This window comes from Pangasianodon hypophthalmus, chromosome 10 (genome assembly GCF_027358585.1).
Source record: "Pangasianodon hypophthalmus isolate fPanHyp1 chromosome 10, fPanHyp1.pri, whole genome shotgun sequence".
NCBI lineage: Eukaryota > Metazoa > Chordata > Actinopteri > Siluriformes > Pangasiidae > Pangasianodon > Pangasianodon hypophthalmus.
This window is the reverse complement of record NC_069719.1, coordinates 24032753-24048718: the sequence shown is the minus strand read 5'-3', so window position 1 is coordinate 24048718 and position 15966 is coordinate 24032753. Positions and strand designations below refer to the sequence as shown.

General features: G+C 39.7%; 1 protein-coding gene across 2 annotated transcripts; it reads left to right on the top strand.

The window, feature by feature from the left end:
• The first annotated feature begins 1292 nt into the window (after positions 1-1292).
• kctd3 (potassium channel tetramerization domain containing 3) lies at positions 1293-14859 on the top strand. Of its 2 annotated transcripts, none has more exons than XM_053237604.1 (18): positions 1293-1705; positions 3565-3618; positions 3765-3810; positions 6032-6105; positions 6210-6268; positions 6407-6487; positions 6708-6863; positions 8581-8674; positions 8758-8948; positions 9065-9180; positions 9748-9835; positions 11065-11181; positions 11357-11527; positions 11752-11907; positions 12049-12145; positions 12442-12641; positions 12752-12887; positions 13471-14859. In XM_053237604.1, exons 1-18 carry the CDS (start codon positions 1635-1637, stop codon positions 13973-13975), a joined length of 2412 nt encoding a protein of 803 aa, XP_053093579.1. In that variant the 5' UTR covers positions 1293-1634; the 3' UTR covers positions 13976-14859. The 2 variants fall into 2 exon arrangements, with proteins under 2 accessions (XP_053093579.1, XP_053093578.1); XM_053237603.1 differs by having other exon boundaries at positions 12749-12887.
• The last annotated feature ends 1107 nt before the right edge of the window (positions 14860-15966 follow it).

Sequence of the window (15966 nt, the reverse complement as noted above, 5' to 3'; positions counted from 1 at the left end):
ATTTCACTTGTATGTTCTTGAATCTCCCTCATGCTGAAGAACAACTAAGGAAATTTGCCGTCTGAGTCGCCTCATATGTATGTATACCCCGGTGAAACAGGAAGCCATGCATGGCCACTTAAAAGTTCCTAAAGCCTCAGGTGTAGGTAAATTAATGAAATATAAATGGGAACAGGTACATTTTGTTCATAAGAATTTCTATGTATGCCTATTATTGGGACATCCATCCATTTTTCCGTACCACTTATCTTACACAGGGAGCCTGGGGCTTATCCCAGTTGATTCAGGGCACCCTGTGTGGTGTGCCAAACCATCACAGGGCACAATCACACACCTAATGGACAATTTGGAAATGCCAATTAGCCTACAACGCATGTCTTTGGAATGGGGGAGGAAATCCCAGAGGCACTGGGAGAACATGCAAACTCCACACACACAGGGCAGAGACAGGATTCAAACCCCTAACCCCAGAGGTGCTGTAATAGAATGTAATATAATATAATTTAGTTACTATTGTTTACTGTAGTAAATAGATGATTTTAAGTATGATATCATAACAGTATGATCTGGTTTCTTGTGTGTGTGTGCGTGTGTGTGTGTGTGTGTGTGTGTGTGTATTTTAATTTAATGCCACAAGAGCAAGAGGTAATGAACATAGTCATACTATTTACAACATTAATGCTGCCAGACAATTTATTTTACACAAAATTTAGTTTTCAGTGTTTTCGTTTATTTATTTATTTTTGTTTGTTCCAGAAGATTTATATATAATTCAAAGTCATTTAAAAAAATGTAGAAGATTTGGTTTACAAAGACCCCATTTCTTCTTGTGTCATAAAATAAATAACTGCATAATGTTTTGTTTACGTTCCAAAATGTCATTTTGAAAATAAAAAACACATCAAATACACAAATTTCTATCACAAATCCCAGTTTTCTATTAATATAAATCTCTAAATCCTTCCAAAATAATCTTGAGTAAATACAGTGATAAAACAAATGCATAACTGTTTTTTTCTGTTCCAGACAAAAATTTATTTTGTATTTTCCACACGTTTGCCCAGTATATGTTACCAAATAAAGAAGACCAAAAAAAAAAAAAAAAGCAGCTTGCTGCAGGAAATCTTCTTGTGTTTGGGTGAACAATGAGGAATTCAGTTCAGTGACGTCACGAGGATGAACCACTCTTCCATAACCTTCCATAAAAATGACAGACAGCTTGAACAGCTCTGCGGCAGCCAATAGGAGTGTTAGGGGCGGGGCTTGTGTCCTTGGAAAGCCCTGACGCTGGGACTCTCTGATTGGCTGTTCTGCTCGACGTCGACGTCGGCTTTGGCTTGTTCTAGCGCTCTGTTTGCGGCGAACGTAAAACAAACGCGAAAGAAAAAACAGAAAGAGCGACTTTTTTGTGTTTGGTGTGGTTTTTTTCTTTCTTCATTTGTTCTGTTATATCGATAAGGCAGTGATATTCTTGAGGAACATGGCGGACACGGTGTGTTAAGACTCCACACACGGCCCTGGGCTGAGGCGTGATGTTTTCAGAGAGTTGCTGGGAAGAGCACGCGCAGCAGGAGTGGAACGGGATCAAGAGCGCGAGCTGCTGCTGCTGCTGCTGAACGCTGCTCGGTGGCACGATGGCTGGAATGTGTAACGGCGCCACATCTGGGCCGGGTGACATCATCCAGCTGAACGTCGGCGGAACACGGTAAAGCCTGAACCACAAGGCTTCAACAAATCGCGTATTATTTAAACGTGTTAAACGGAAACTATGCATTGGTTGCAAGTTTGTAACATTTCTGCAGGCCTGAATCCTCTTACAGAACTTCTACATGAAACTCTAGTAACACTTCAGATCACATGTTTCCTTCCTCAGCTTTATGGAGCATGGTCTTGTGTACAGTTTTTAGCAGAGGTGGTTGATATGAACAAAATACACCCTACTCATCACTATGCACACTGGCATTACATTAAGAGCCAGGGGGTGTAAACTTTTGAGCAGGATGATCAGGGTAAATTGTTATTATTTTGTTTAAAGATCTTATATTTTTCATTTGGTACCGCCCTTCCGAAGCTACATAAAATATTTACATGTTTCCCAGGAGAAAAAATAATAACAATTTACACCATTCTGTTCAAAAGTTTACACCCCCCTGGCTCGTAATGTATCGTGTTGCCTTCCTGAGCATCAGTGAATGTTTGCACTTTTTGTAATAGTTGTGTTTGAGTCCCTTGGTTGTCCTAACTGTCAAAAGATGGATCTCAAAATCATATAGCTGCTGTTGGGAAGGGGTCAAATATGCAGAAGGTGCTAGAAAAGCAGAGAATGTGCAGGACCTGGAGGATTTTTCTGAAGAACAGTGGGCAGTTTAACTGCTCAGGACAAACAAGGGACTCATGAACAACTATCACAAAACATAAAAACAGTCGTTGATCATCCAGGTAACAACAAAGTATTAAGAATCAAACGTATATATATAATACAACACATTGTACATACAAGATGTGAATTACTAAAACATACAATGTACAATATCATGTTGCACCACAAGAGTGCAACATGCTGAATAATAGTGCTTGGACCCCGATGATTGCCACTTGCAGTTACATTTTATTTAGTGTAGTCATGTGAATGTATTAATTTGCTGCATACTTCAATTCAAGGCAAGCTATAGGTCCTGGGATTTGAACTTGCTGTTTTCTGGCCAATACCACACATTAAAATCATTCTCATGGTGTTAAAATGTTTGTTTTTGCATTGAAAACCAACATACAGAATTCCTTATGCACCGATGTGTAAATAGCCATCAGATTACAGCCTTTAAGATTCTGAAGCTTGTTGTACAACGACAATGTACAACGATAATGTACAACGACATTAGACGCTCTGCCCTTGTCTCATGGTGGAGTGTCTAATGCTGACCTAGAGTTTCAGAAGACAAATACTTCTCTCTTTTGTCTTCAGAAAGGTGGCAGATGGAGATGTCTAGTGTTTCATATAAACTGTATGTATGGAACTGTACCGCTTCATGTCTACCTGCTCCAACATACCTGATTCAACTACGGAAGGCCCTTATAGTTATAGTTCTCTGACTGGATTATATCAGGGAGATACATGAATGGAACCCAACATTGCTGTATTTTCATTCAAGCAGAATGTAGAGAGGGAATGAGCAAATAATGCAAACACTGCATTTGATAATGAATTTACTTCTGATGTCTGTTGTATATGAAGTTATTACTTGCTTGTGTACTCATGACATTGTGATCAGATCAGAACATTGCCGATATAGACAAAGACGTACGCATATTTTGGTCCATGTTTTACTGTCTAACCTTGGTGACTTAATGTTAGTTGTTGAAATTATTACTGTGACTAGAGGCAGGGTTGGATTTAGTAGTATTACATGCATCAGGTTTTAGTGAAACAGGGATAATTGACACTCGGAACTTGGCTAAAAGTAGTTTTCCATTTGGCGATTGTATAAAAAGTGTTCCCAATCACTCTCCTGAGACTGCATGAAAAGATGATAAATCATTTCTGTCTTTTTTTTTTTTTTTTCCCAGATTTAGCACCTCAAGACAGACTCTTATGTGGATTCCAGACTCTTTCTTCTCAAGGTAAGACTGAAACAATATTTGTTGCCAAATAAATCATTTTGGTTAGATCTGATAACTTCTTTTGTTTCTGTAAGGATAATTTTCACAGTAACTAGAACATGATCGTGGTGCTATGGTCTTGATCAAACCTTATGTGTCTGTTTTAGTTTACTCAGTGGGAGAATATCAACACTAAGGGATGAAACTGGAGCTGTAAGTATATAGTTTTTTTATACTGTGAGAAAGAATTAGGTATGTGTCTTGTGTTTGTCATGAACACACTGCTGACACCTTCCAACAAATGTATGTGCAATAAATACCACAGTCACACAGCCATCTTTCCCCTTTATTCTGTGGCTATATTCTGAACCATGTGCTGTTCACTGGACTTTGCTGGACTTTGTGAACTTGCAACACTGGGGTGGAAGTCCATTCACCCCTCAATCTACCAGTGGGGGCAAATTCTCCTGGGATTTGGCTTTTGACTAACAATTGTGTACGCAGTGTATAATGCCCTTAGAGACATTGCTTATTATGCTGCTGATAATTTTGAGACAAGTTCAACCACCTCACACACATTGTGGTACTCACTTGAAACTCACATGGTGAAAAGCACTTATGGTGCTTATGGTGAACTCTAAAAAGAGTTAACAGTGAAGCTGTGAAGCTAGAGTTACTGAGAATACTAGCCACCTTGTGTGTGGCAGACATTTTTATACTTGTCAGTCAGATTCAGTCAGGTCACTAAGTGTGGTACTGGCTCCTTTAAGGCTGCTAGGATTGTTGATGGCAGCTGCAGCAGTACTCCCCCCTGGGCATGCTGGAACTATTAACCATTCAGGAGTATGAACCATTTTGAAACAACTATGAACCACTCACAAACCGACACCTGTCTTTGTCTCAGCAAGAGAGGAGTGAGTCACCACGGACACTACTGTCACATGGAACTGGCTGGGCCACAGGAGCGCAGGGGGCATGTAGCCCAACGGTGTAAGACCAGAATACATCCGCCAGCTGGAATCGAGGGCAGTCTATCTGGCCTTCAAGTTCTTCTTACTAATTTTTCCTCAGGGACTTCTCTATAGTAACAAGTCCCCATCTACACTAAAGATGCATGTGGTGGCCATTTGAAAACACCATAGCACCGTGGATGGCGTCTCTCTGGAGGCGCCTAGACATGCAATCTTTCTGAAAGGCTGGAGGTGCCTCCATCACCCACAATCACCTAAGAGCTCTGCTTAAGAGAACACTTGTGCTGGAGTCCCTTAAGGCTGCTTCCTTACGACTCTTTGTAAGATGCCAGACTGAAATGGAGAACTGTATGCTATGGCGATAACATTTGCTTTGCATACGTTTGTGGTGAGATGACCCTGGCATGGTCGAGGTCATATCACTCTATTTATTACTCCGTTGATTGACCTTGCAGTATTCCTTGTAAGTGAGCCTGTAATGCTCCTTGTTGTGCCTTGTAAGTGCCCTGTGGTACTATTTAGCCCGAACAATGGCCATCCAATTCTCCTGCACTGACATAGTTTCAGTAACTGCTTTATCCAAATCAAATGTAAACAGAGGCTAGCCCACTGGCTGGTGGATGTCGTCATCATGATGGTTGGATACCCAGCCCAGTGTTCCAGCACTGATCCGACAAGAACTTGACAATACGATTCCATGGAACGATGGCTGTATGAAAGTGGTATTTAAACTATGTCAAAACTATGTCACTTTGTGTCTTTGTTGCAAACTCTCAGAGAAGGAGAAAGAAGGCATTCAGGTGATTCTCACCACCCCTTCACAGATCCACAGTTACATGTAAAACTACACTTTACTGAATAATAGCTCAATATTTCAGCCAGGAGCCTTAAGATAGCAGCACACTCACAGTGGTCAGTTACTATTCAAACACGGTGAAAGTTCTTTCTAACTGTCCCAGAGCACAGAAGTGAAAATCTCATTGGATTAGTACAGATGCTATTTTGCATGTTATACTTATGAAACCAGTGAATGAAATAAATAAACGCTCTACATGAGAGCAATGAAGAGTGTAAAATGAAAAGCAGAGTCTTTTCCCTGGAACCTTCTTGGTGAGCCAACCTGACAACCCTGAACTCGTAGGCAAGTCGCTGCCCAATCTGTATTTTCTTCCTAATTTGTACCATGCATGTGCTTTTCACGCAACTGTACACTACATCACATTTTCCAGCACGTTATGTAAGTTTCCATACCCCACATGTAACCACTTTAAAGCAGTGGAGGATGATGAAACTTCCATATTTGTGTGCGATCAACACTTTGTCTTTTTTGTGGTTTTTGGCTAAAATTTAATACAGTTTAGTACTAAAGTTGAAAATACTACAATTTAATACAGCTGTCATGATTACAGTATGCATGCTTGATTGTGCAGTCAAACTGAAAGCCTATATCTTTTGCACTATAGATATTTATTGACAGGGACCCAACCGCATTTGTGCCCATTTTAAACTTCCTTCGTACTAAAGAGTTAGACTTAAGGTAAGTTATGATCTCTTGAGTTTTAGCCTGGTATTAGAATGGAGATTGGTGAACGTATTGGTTGTGTAATTCTTTCCGCATTAACTTTGACATCACTGTTTTAGAGGGGTCAGCATAAGCATTCTGCGCCATGAAGCTGAGTTTTATGGGATTACACCTTTAGGTATAACTTACTTAGACATTTCTTAAATGACACAAATATAAATTAATTTAATCTGGATATAATTGCATTATGATATTGCATAACATTTGCTGTTTTTTTCCCCCTCTTTTGTGCTGATTTTCCTGCTGTTGTGGTTAGTTCGACGTTTGCTGCTGTGTGAGGAGCTAGAGAGATCATCATGCGGAAGTGTGCTTTTTCATGGCTACCTCCCACCACCAGGTAGCTATTTCTTAATTATTTAGATAAGTTATTAATGATTACATATTGGATTTTGTCAAAACAACAGGTGTTGATTCAGGTGCTGATTTTGTAAGGCTGGATATTGCCTTTTAAACAACTGATTGATTCAAAGAGGAAAGGATGCAGTAAAGCCAAAAAATTTTTTTCTTGTCAATGACAGCAGTGATTGGACTTTTGCTTGCGTTGGTTTTTTTTCTAGCTATCCCAGCTCGCAAAGCTGCCAGTGGGCAGAGTGCAACTGCTGGAGTCCAGGAGGAGTACCCATGCCCCAGTGGAGCGGAGGGGGGCTTCTCTCGCTCATGCTCACACACCGCTTTGCCTGGGCCTAACGGAATGGAGGGGGCCACGAGACTTTGTGAGTACACTCTGTGTAAACAACTCGTCTTTTAATCCTGCAGGTGTTACATTTTACATTTAAACTTGTGTCTCATTTTCGTAAATCAACCCAGTCACACAGTGTTAAATATTAATTCACTGTTATCAAAACTGGGTTCAGGGTTGCCAGTTTTCTGAATCTTTCCTGTGTAAGATACATGGCACAGTAAAGTCATTTAACTAGCAAAATAAGCACTAGCATTTTCTTAACTCTTTTAAAATGAATTCTTTCTGCTGGCCAACCATCTCACTGAGTTCTTAATTGTTCAAATCAAAAGCTGTTAAGTAAATTAATCTACTTTTATGTGTCTAGCGAAATAGGTTCCCATTTGAACATATTTAGTAACAGCCCTTGACTAAAATTACCATCATAACGCATAACTGCCAGGATATACAGTTACCGTAATGTGAAAAGGAAAGTACACCCTCCTTCAGTTCTGTTTTTATTTATCAGGGCCTTAATAACAATTAAGCGGTCCTCACTGACTTCTATAAACAAATATATAACCTCAGATGACAACAAAAATACACAATAGATTTCAATATGTAGTTGTTTTTTCCCAAAAAAAGTAAACCAGCTTTCATAAACCAGGTGGGAAAATTTATGTACACCCTATAATTCAGTAACGTAGAACCACCTTTAACAGCAATAACTTTTAATGAAGTAAACATTTTCTGTAGGAGTACACAGGCAATAAAACCAGGTTACTTAAAAGTTAAGGCATCATTACCTAGCATTACTGAATGAATACTATGAAACAGCAAAAAGGAATGAAAACATACTGGATTATTGTGATTGTGCCTGATTGCGGATATCAGCAGGACAAGAAATCACATCTGTAAACATGTGGCACCAAAAAAATTCAGGGGCTAATGATCATGGAATAGTGAAAAGAGAGGGCATTAATGTAGTTGTCCAGGAGTTGTCTCTCAGCATGACTTAACAAGAGTTAAGAGTTAAATGGATTTCATCATTGAATTCCCTGCATTTCCATCAAATTCCATTAACCATAAGCCAAAAGTGCTGGAGGTCCGTTCCGGTGCACTTCTACCAATTTTACCCCTGGATGGAGTTAGTCTAACAATCCCTTTTTTATAGTTAATATTCTTTTGTAAATATTGTAAATAACTACTATATTTGTACAGTGTTAAATGTTAAGCTGGTTTGCAATGTATTAATTATCAAAAATCAAGCTGCCGTAAACGTTTCTTTATGAATGTGTGATGTTGATCTAAATCTGTTCCTGCATCAGCTAGACATTGTGACACTCCATTTGAAAATCCTACAGAATTCAGGGTCATGCTTAATCTGGAGTTAAAATGGCTCATAAAACACTAACAAGCCTTTTGATTTAAGCCTAAAATATAGAGAACCATAATATTCACGGCATCTGTCTAGTGGTGTGGAGAGAATCACTCTCCAACTGAGTTTAATGTCTTCATCTATTGCCTTAAGCAGAAAGAGAGAAAAGCATAATAGAAGAGATCACTTATTGGTCAAGAACACACCTCTGCTTTTCGAAATAAAACTGAAATGAGACAGAACTATTATTGAATCAGAATGGTACAGTAAAATATGACTAAAAGAAGTCAAGATTCCAGTCTCATCTGTGGATGTATAGGCTTTTGGCTTGGTTGGATTTGGCACTACAACATTATGAACTAAATTATAAACCAAATTTTGAACTAAATTTCAGCTGGATCGGCAGTTGATCCCAGGAAGGTGCTCATCGTTGCTGGTCATCATAACTGGATAGTAGCTGCCTATGCTCATTTCGTCATTTGCTACAGGTAAAGCTTGTCAAACTTATAAAGTTGACTCAAAGACAAGACATGTAGACTTACCTTCTCAGTTCCTTCTGACTGCTGCACAGGATAAAGGAATCTTCAGGATGGCAGCAGGTCTTCTCAAGTCCTTACCTAGACTGGGCCATTGAGCGTGTCGCGCTAAATGCGAAAGTAGTAGGTGGTCCCCATGGTGACAAAGACAAGATGGTTGCGGTGTCATCGGAGAGCAGGATCATCTTGTGGAGTATCCAGGATGGGGGAAGTGGCAATGAGATAGGTGAGAGCAAGGGGGTATAAACAGAAAAGGAAGAATGGCAAAAACATGTTTTTACCTCAAAAATGATTCAAATAACAATACAGCTTTTCTGATAAATGTTATCTGTAACTCTGAAGGTGTGTTCAGTCTTGGCGTGCCTGTTGATTCTCTTTTCTTCATTGGGAGTCAGCTGGTTGCCACCAGTCACACTGGGAAGGTTGGTGTTTGGAACGCAGTGACGCAGCACTGGCAAGTAAGAGCATTCATTTAAAAACTAGCATCTAATCATAATTTAAAAAGCTTTGTTCTTTAGTTTGCGCCAAATGCTTAAGGTAGTGTTTGAGGCAATAACACTTCACCTAAGAGTTACTCTCTCAAGCCAGACTTTTAGCTTCACCAGAGAGTCTGGTAGGTTTCATGAATGAACATGGTCAAGAACTGACCACTGAAAAGTGACACTAAAAGAGTATGCACATGGAACCAATCAGATTAGAACCTTCTAGATCCTGAAGGTTGTGGCCAGAAAAGTGCACATAACTGTGCAAATTAAACATTTGTTAATCATAAAAACTAAATGGTAGAACTATTAATCTTTGAGATAACTGTCTTCTGTTGTGAAATCTATGTAATTTATTTATCAATCTATTAACTTCTCATCTATTTAAGATCTATTTTTTGGATAAAATAGCCAGAATACAATGAGCCTTTTGCAGTCCAGGTTACTGAAACATATGACAGCTTATTATATTTTATTGCAAACGTTCATGTGTTCTCATGTCAAGCTGTTGTCACCAGATAACACACTGCCTTTGTTGTGTAGGTGCAGGATGTTGTGCCCATCACCAGCTGTGACACTGCCGGATCCTTTCTTCTTCTTGGATGCAATAATGGCTCCATTTACTACATTGGTAAGCCACTGACAGATGAGCTGAGTTAACAACTGCACTCAGCTACACTGATGTGATGGTGTATGTGAAATGTATACGTTTTTTTCCCCCCAATATTGTATTGTAATTACTGTATTGTCGATGCATATACTGTACGACAGAATGTTGATTTAAAAAGAAATCAGCCTACATTGGACACTGTAGAGAATGAAACCTTATAATGCGAGTCTTTGTCTTGGTCTTTAAAATATATAAAGTGGAAGCTAATGCTGCATCCTAATTAGCCTACTACAATTCCATCCTAAATAGTATCCGAGATTAGAATTAGTGTGTCCCAAATTGTAGTATGTTGAAATGAGTATCCCAAAGTTATCCAGATAGTCTACTATTTCCGATAGCTTTTCGAAAATGTGGATCCATGGACACTTTTTCAGCTAATATTGCCCACAACTCCTTGCATGAGGGAGGAGGAGTTTTGTGATGGTTTGCCTCGCCAAATTCAAGCTGCAGATATGGCGGACGAGTGTAATGTCGGTCATGCGTCTTCAGTATTTAAGTGTAAAAAATTAAATGTTAAGCACTAACCAAAGTTTATTTTTTAATTGTCACATAAGATTAATGGTTGAATGTTATGTAAAAAGGTTTATCTTGTAGGGTCAGATGAAGAGACCGAGCAATGTTCTCTTCCGTTATGCGATATGTTACTATGTTCCAGTACTTGCATACTCTTTTTGCTACACACTCAAAATTATGTACTTTTTCTTCTCTTTTAGTGCATAGTATAAGTAGGTGAATTGGGATGCAGCATAAGACTCGTGCCTCCAGTGGAGAGGAATCGTTTACTTACTTACTGAATATGCAAATTGATTCCTGTTTTTGGAGCTTTGTTACATGTTAAAAACCTGTTACCTGATACTGTCGCCCTCAGCACAGCACTGTGATTAATATTGTTTATTGTAGCAAAATCTTGAAGGCATGTAAATAATATTCTACAAGAAAAGTGATATAAATCCCCGTCTACTTTACGAGCGAGTATGTATGGGCATCTAGGCAAGAATAATACTATAAAAACAAACAGCATGAAGCAACTCCCATGGGCCATACACTTTAATTACAAAACACATTTTATATAAAAAGAGGAACTAATTCAATTGTAAACTATTAAGACAGTAATTGTAGAATAAACATTACATAGATTAAAAAGAATAAAAGGGGACATTTTTTTTTTTTTTTTAATTGAAATTTTTCAGACATGCAGAAGTTCCCACTGAGAATGAAGGACAATGACCTCCTGGTGACTGAGCTCTACCATGACCCCTCAAATGATGCCATCACAGCCCTCAGTGTCTACTTAACACCCAAAACCAGTAGGTGACCTGCATTAACCTGAGAATAAACACATCAGCCCTTATACTGTTCTTCACAACACACTCTCACTGTTTCTAGACAGTTTAAATAACCAGTTAAATCTTATTTGTATGTTGAATATTGAGATAGAGCAACTGAAGGTGGGTTATTTAATTTTAGTTAATTTTTTCGTAGGTGTGAGCGGAAACTGGATTGAGATTGCGTATGGCACTAGTTCAGGTGCGGTGCGTGTGATAGTGCAGCATCCAGAGACGGTTGGATCCGGGCCTCAACTGTTTCAGACGTTCACAGTGCACCGCAGCCCTGTCACTAAGATCATGCTGTCTGAGAAACACCTTGTGTCAGGTAACATTGCTCTGCCGAGCAGTTACATACAAGTGAATGATCCTAAAGGCACACTTATTTGTTTTTTTTAATGAAAAATATCTTTCTCTTGTTGACACTTGGGTGTCTATGGATAAGTGTGAATGAAACAGCTTTAACAAAACGTAGTTTGGCCGTTTCCTGATTGAAGGGTTCCAGAAGATTGTGAATGGGAAAAGAAATGATTCTGTGATTTTGTGTTGCAGTGTGTGCAGACAATAACCACGTAAGGACGTGGACAGTGACCCGCTTTAGAGGAATGATCTCCACTCAGCCAGGATCCACGCCACTGGCTTCCTTCAAGATCATCTCGCTGGAGGAGACGGAGAGCCACAGCAGCTACTCCTCTGGCAATGATATAGGTGAGTGGCAGGAGGAAATGACCATCCTTAAAGGACCTTGTCTTCATGAAAACCAGAGCAGACCTAGCGTACATGTAGACGTAGCCTTGGTGTGTTTGTGCAAGTGGTACACAAATGAACTCACTGATTATTTCCATACAGGTCCATTTGGAGAGAGAGATGACCAGCAAGTATTCATTCAGAAAGTCATTCCTATAACCAACAAACTATTTGTGCGTCTCTCGTCCACTGGAAAGAGGTATGTGCAGACAAAAACCTGCAGATGCATATGGAATGTAAATAAGGAAGTAACTCATGTAAATAAGGATCCTAGTGTCCAGAAGCTCATTTCCACACAACTGAAACAGATTCAACATTTGTGCTTAAATCACTGCTCAGCTTTATGAATTACACACATTCATTCATTCATTCATTCATTCATAAGTCATACTGGGTGCTCAAATCTCTGCTCAACATTATGCGACATTGATGAATGAGGGCTGAGGTAACTACATGCTCACTGTGTCTCCTAATAATTAATTTATTCAACCAAAGGATCTGTGAGGTGCAGGCAGTGGACGGCACCACCATCACGTGTTTCACAGTGCGCGAGTGTGAGGGCTCCAGTCGTATGGGCTCCCGGCCACGTCGTTACCTCTTCACTGGCCATGCAAACGGCAGCATCCAGATGTGGGATCTAACCACGGCCATGGACACAGCGAACAAGAGCGATAGCAAAAGCAAACGTGATGCTGGTGCGACACAATTCAAATATTAATTCATTTGCTCTACTTAGTTGCCTTAACACCAAATTGAATTACTATGTTGTGTTTTTTTTTTTTTTTTTTTTTTTTCCGTCAAGAAGTGGGGGGGCCCACAGAGGAGGAGCTTCTAAAGTTGCTTGATCAATGTGATCTGAGTACATCACGCTGTGCGACACCCAACATTAGTCCCGCCCCTTCAGTACTGCACCACAGCCGACTCCGAGAGTCCTGCTCCAGGTCAGACTCACCGCCACACTGTAAACCAGCCCTACAGTTCAGTCAGATGTCTTAGAGCAGGGAAATACTAATGGAGACCTGTTTCAAAACTCTTCACACAATTGAGACTGTTGAAATTACCTGCAAGTGTATATACAACAGTGTGAGTACAAAAGGCTATTTAAAATATGGTATATGGTTCTAATAGACAAGCAGAATAATATGCAAATGAGAACAAGCAGTGTGTATTGGATGCAGCTTTTCACCAGAGCTGATGATGCATGAGGAAAGGGTTTAAACATTAGACTCATAAATAACTGATTCATACGTCTGCTTTGAGTAGACTTGCCTGAGGAGCACTTAAGTCTATAGTTAGTTCTGAGTTCTGAATACCCACATGCATTTAACCCTAAAGTAATAACACTAGTAATGATTAACAATAGATTAAAATAGATTAAAATAACATAATACACCTGACTTGACACATAAAAATGGTGAAACAGTCAGAAACTGTGCAGAAAAGTCTGTGGAGGTAAAAAAAAAAAAAAAAAACCTCACTAAAATCCCTTGAGATTTTTCTCTAAGGTAACATTCTTTCCTTCAGTCTCCAGCTGCAGGCCCAAGAACTCTTGGCAGAGACTGCCACCTATGGCGCTGTACGTCCATATCGAGAGAGCCCACTGCTGGCACGTGCCCGTCGCACAGAGAGCTTCAGCAGCTATCCAGACTTCCACACCCTCAACTTGGCCAAAGTCCTGAGGGAACACGGCGGGCATTGCAGCGGCACTGACGACGACAGCAATGGTGACACTGGAGACAAGAGGAGCTCAGAGAGTCCAGTGAGCACTGCAGACAGCCCCCGAGACCCTCGCTGCAGGGCACACTCCTCTGATGAAGGTACCTCTGAGTGCAGAACGGAGGGTAGGAGGAGAGGAGCGCTCGATGGGAACTTCCTGGGCCGGAAGAAGGCACCTCCGGTCCCGCAGCTGAGCTCTGTGTCTGTGGGGAGTGAGGCAGGAGGCAGTGACTCATCCAGCACAGCCTCGCCCTCTCCAACTAAAGCGTCCACTTCCCCACGGCACCGCAGGGGACTAGACATGAGTGAGTGACGCTCTGAAAGCTAAAACAGCATATATTTCCTGAAGCAGTATTACCATATCCATAAGCATAAACATATCCCTGAAGGAGTGTCTGGTGAGAAAACTATAGATAGGGGTGTATAAAGCAGCAAGTTACTAAATGAATATTTAATATATACTACAAATATCTTACCCAGTTCTGAAGCACTTTAGTTTCAGTTAATATTCTAATCCCTGTAAAGGTTAAATGCTACAGGTCAGAACAGAAACGACTGGAGGCAAAAGTAACGTGTCACTACAGTGAACTAACTTCTTTTCTGTAAAGCAGTCGCACTTTATTTTGCTTGTTTCACATTTCAAGAAGGGAATAATCTCAGACTTTCGCAGATGCCTTTTTCATTTGAAATGTTATATTGTGAGCTTATTATTTTTTTTGATTTTTGGTCATTTTTGGGTGGATAGTTCACAAAGAGGGATCATGTTCAGTGAAACAGGTTCATTTAGTACCAAACCCTGTTTTACAATGTTTTACTTTTATAGACGTGTAGGCACATTATTAGATCATGCAAGCACAAAGCAAGTCAGTTCAGTTCAGTTTAAGTCAGAAAACTAGGCTGGTGCAGAAATACTGCTGGTAAGCTGCCAGGTTAGGGATATAGAGCTCTAAGGGGTTGGGTATATTATTATATGCTTAATATTATATGCTTAGTATTAATTCTGCTACAACATATTTACTCATGAGGTTTATTTTTTACTCTGGTTTGTGGATAAAAACATTTCCTCAGCCAGTTTTACAGACGGTCTAAAGACGTGCTTCGTCTCTTTTATGCAATTGGTACTCATTAAATCGGAATCTGTTAAAGTATATATGTATGAATAACATTATATGCCTATCTTGTTAAAAAGAAAAAGAATATATATTACAAAATATAAACCTAATTTTTGTATTTGCACTTACTGTAATACAGCTGTGATTGATGAAGTATGCTCTCTCTCGCTCTCTCTCATTTTATTTATATATATATATATATATATATATATATATATATATATATATATATATATATATATATATATATATATATATATATATATACACACACACTATATGGCCAAAGGTTTGTGGACACCTGACCATCACATCCCCTGGGTTCTTCCCCAAACTGTTGCCGCAAAGTTGGAAAAACACAACGGTCTAGAATGTCTTTGTATGAGGTAGCATTACGATTTCCCTTCACTGGAACTCTGGAGCCTAACCCAGCCGTGTTCCAGCATGAAAATGCCCCTGTGTACAAAGCGAGATCCATGAAGATATAACTTTCCCAGGGGTGGAGTGGGAGAACTCGAGTGTCCTGCACAGAACCCTGACCTCAACCCCAATGAACACCTTTGGGATGAACTGGAATGCAGACTGCGCCCCAGGCCTCCTCGCCCAACATCACTGTCTGATCTCACTAATGCGATTCTGGCTGAATGAGCACAAATCCCCACAGCCACGCTTCAAAATCTAGTGAGAGTGGATGATGTTATAAAAGCAAAAGGGGACTAAATCTGGAATGGGATGTTCAACAACATATGGGTGTGATGGACAGGTGTCCACAAAGTTTTGGCCGTATAGTGTAATACACACAGAGTATATAGCTATTCATTAACAACTGTTAAGCTAATTATACTTACTGAAAGAAAGCGCTGTCACTTTCTTCTTAGGCATTACCCGGCTATGTTTACAGCTTTAACTCTAAGAGTGAAATGTACAGGATATAGCTATTGACGTAGCACATGATGAAAATACTTTTAATCAGAAGCCATTATGCACAGGTTCATATTATTAAGGTATTTTACATGTATGCATTTAAAATATAAAGAAGGTTTATTAAAAATATTTAATGCCCACTGGACCTATGAAAGAAATGTTGGTGTATACGCATAACAATCCATTAAGGCTAGGTTATTTGTGTTTAAATGAATCGTTAGTTATTTACAGGCAGGTAGCACATGGTGAATGTGTTTATTGCCATTTG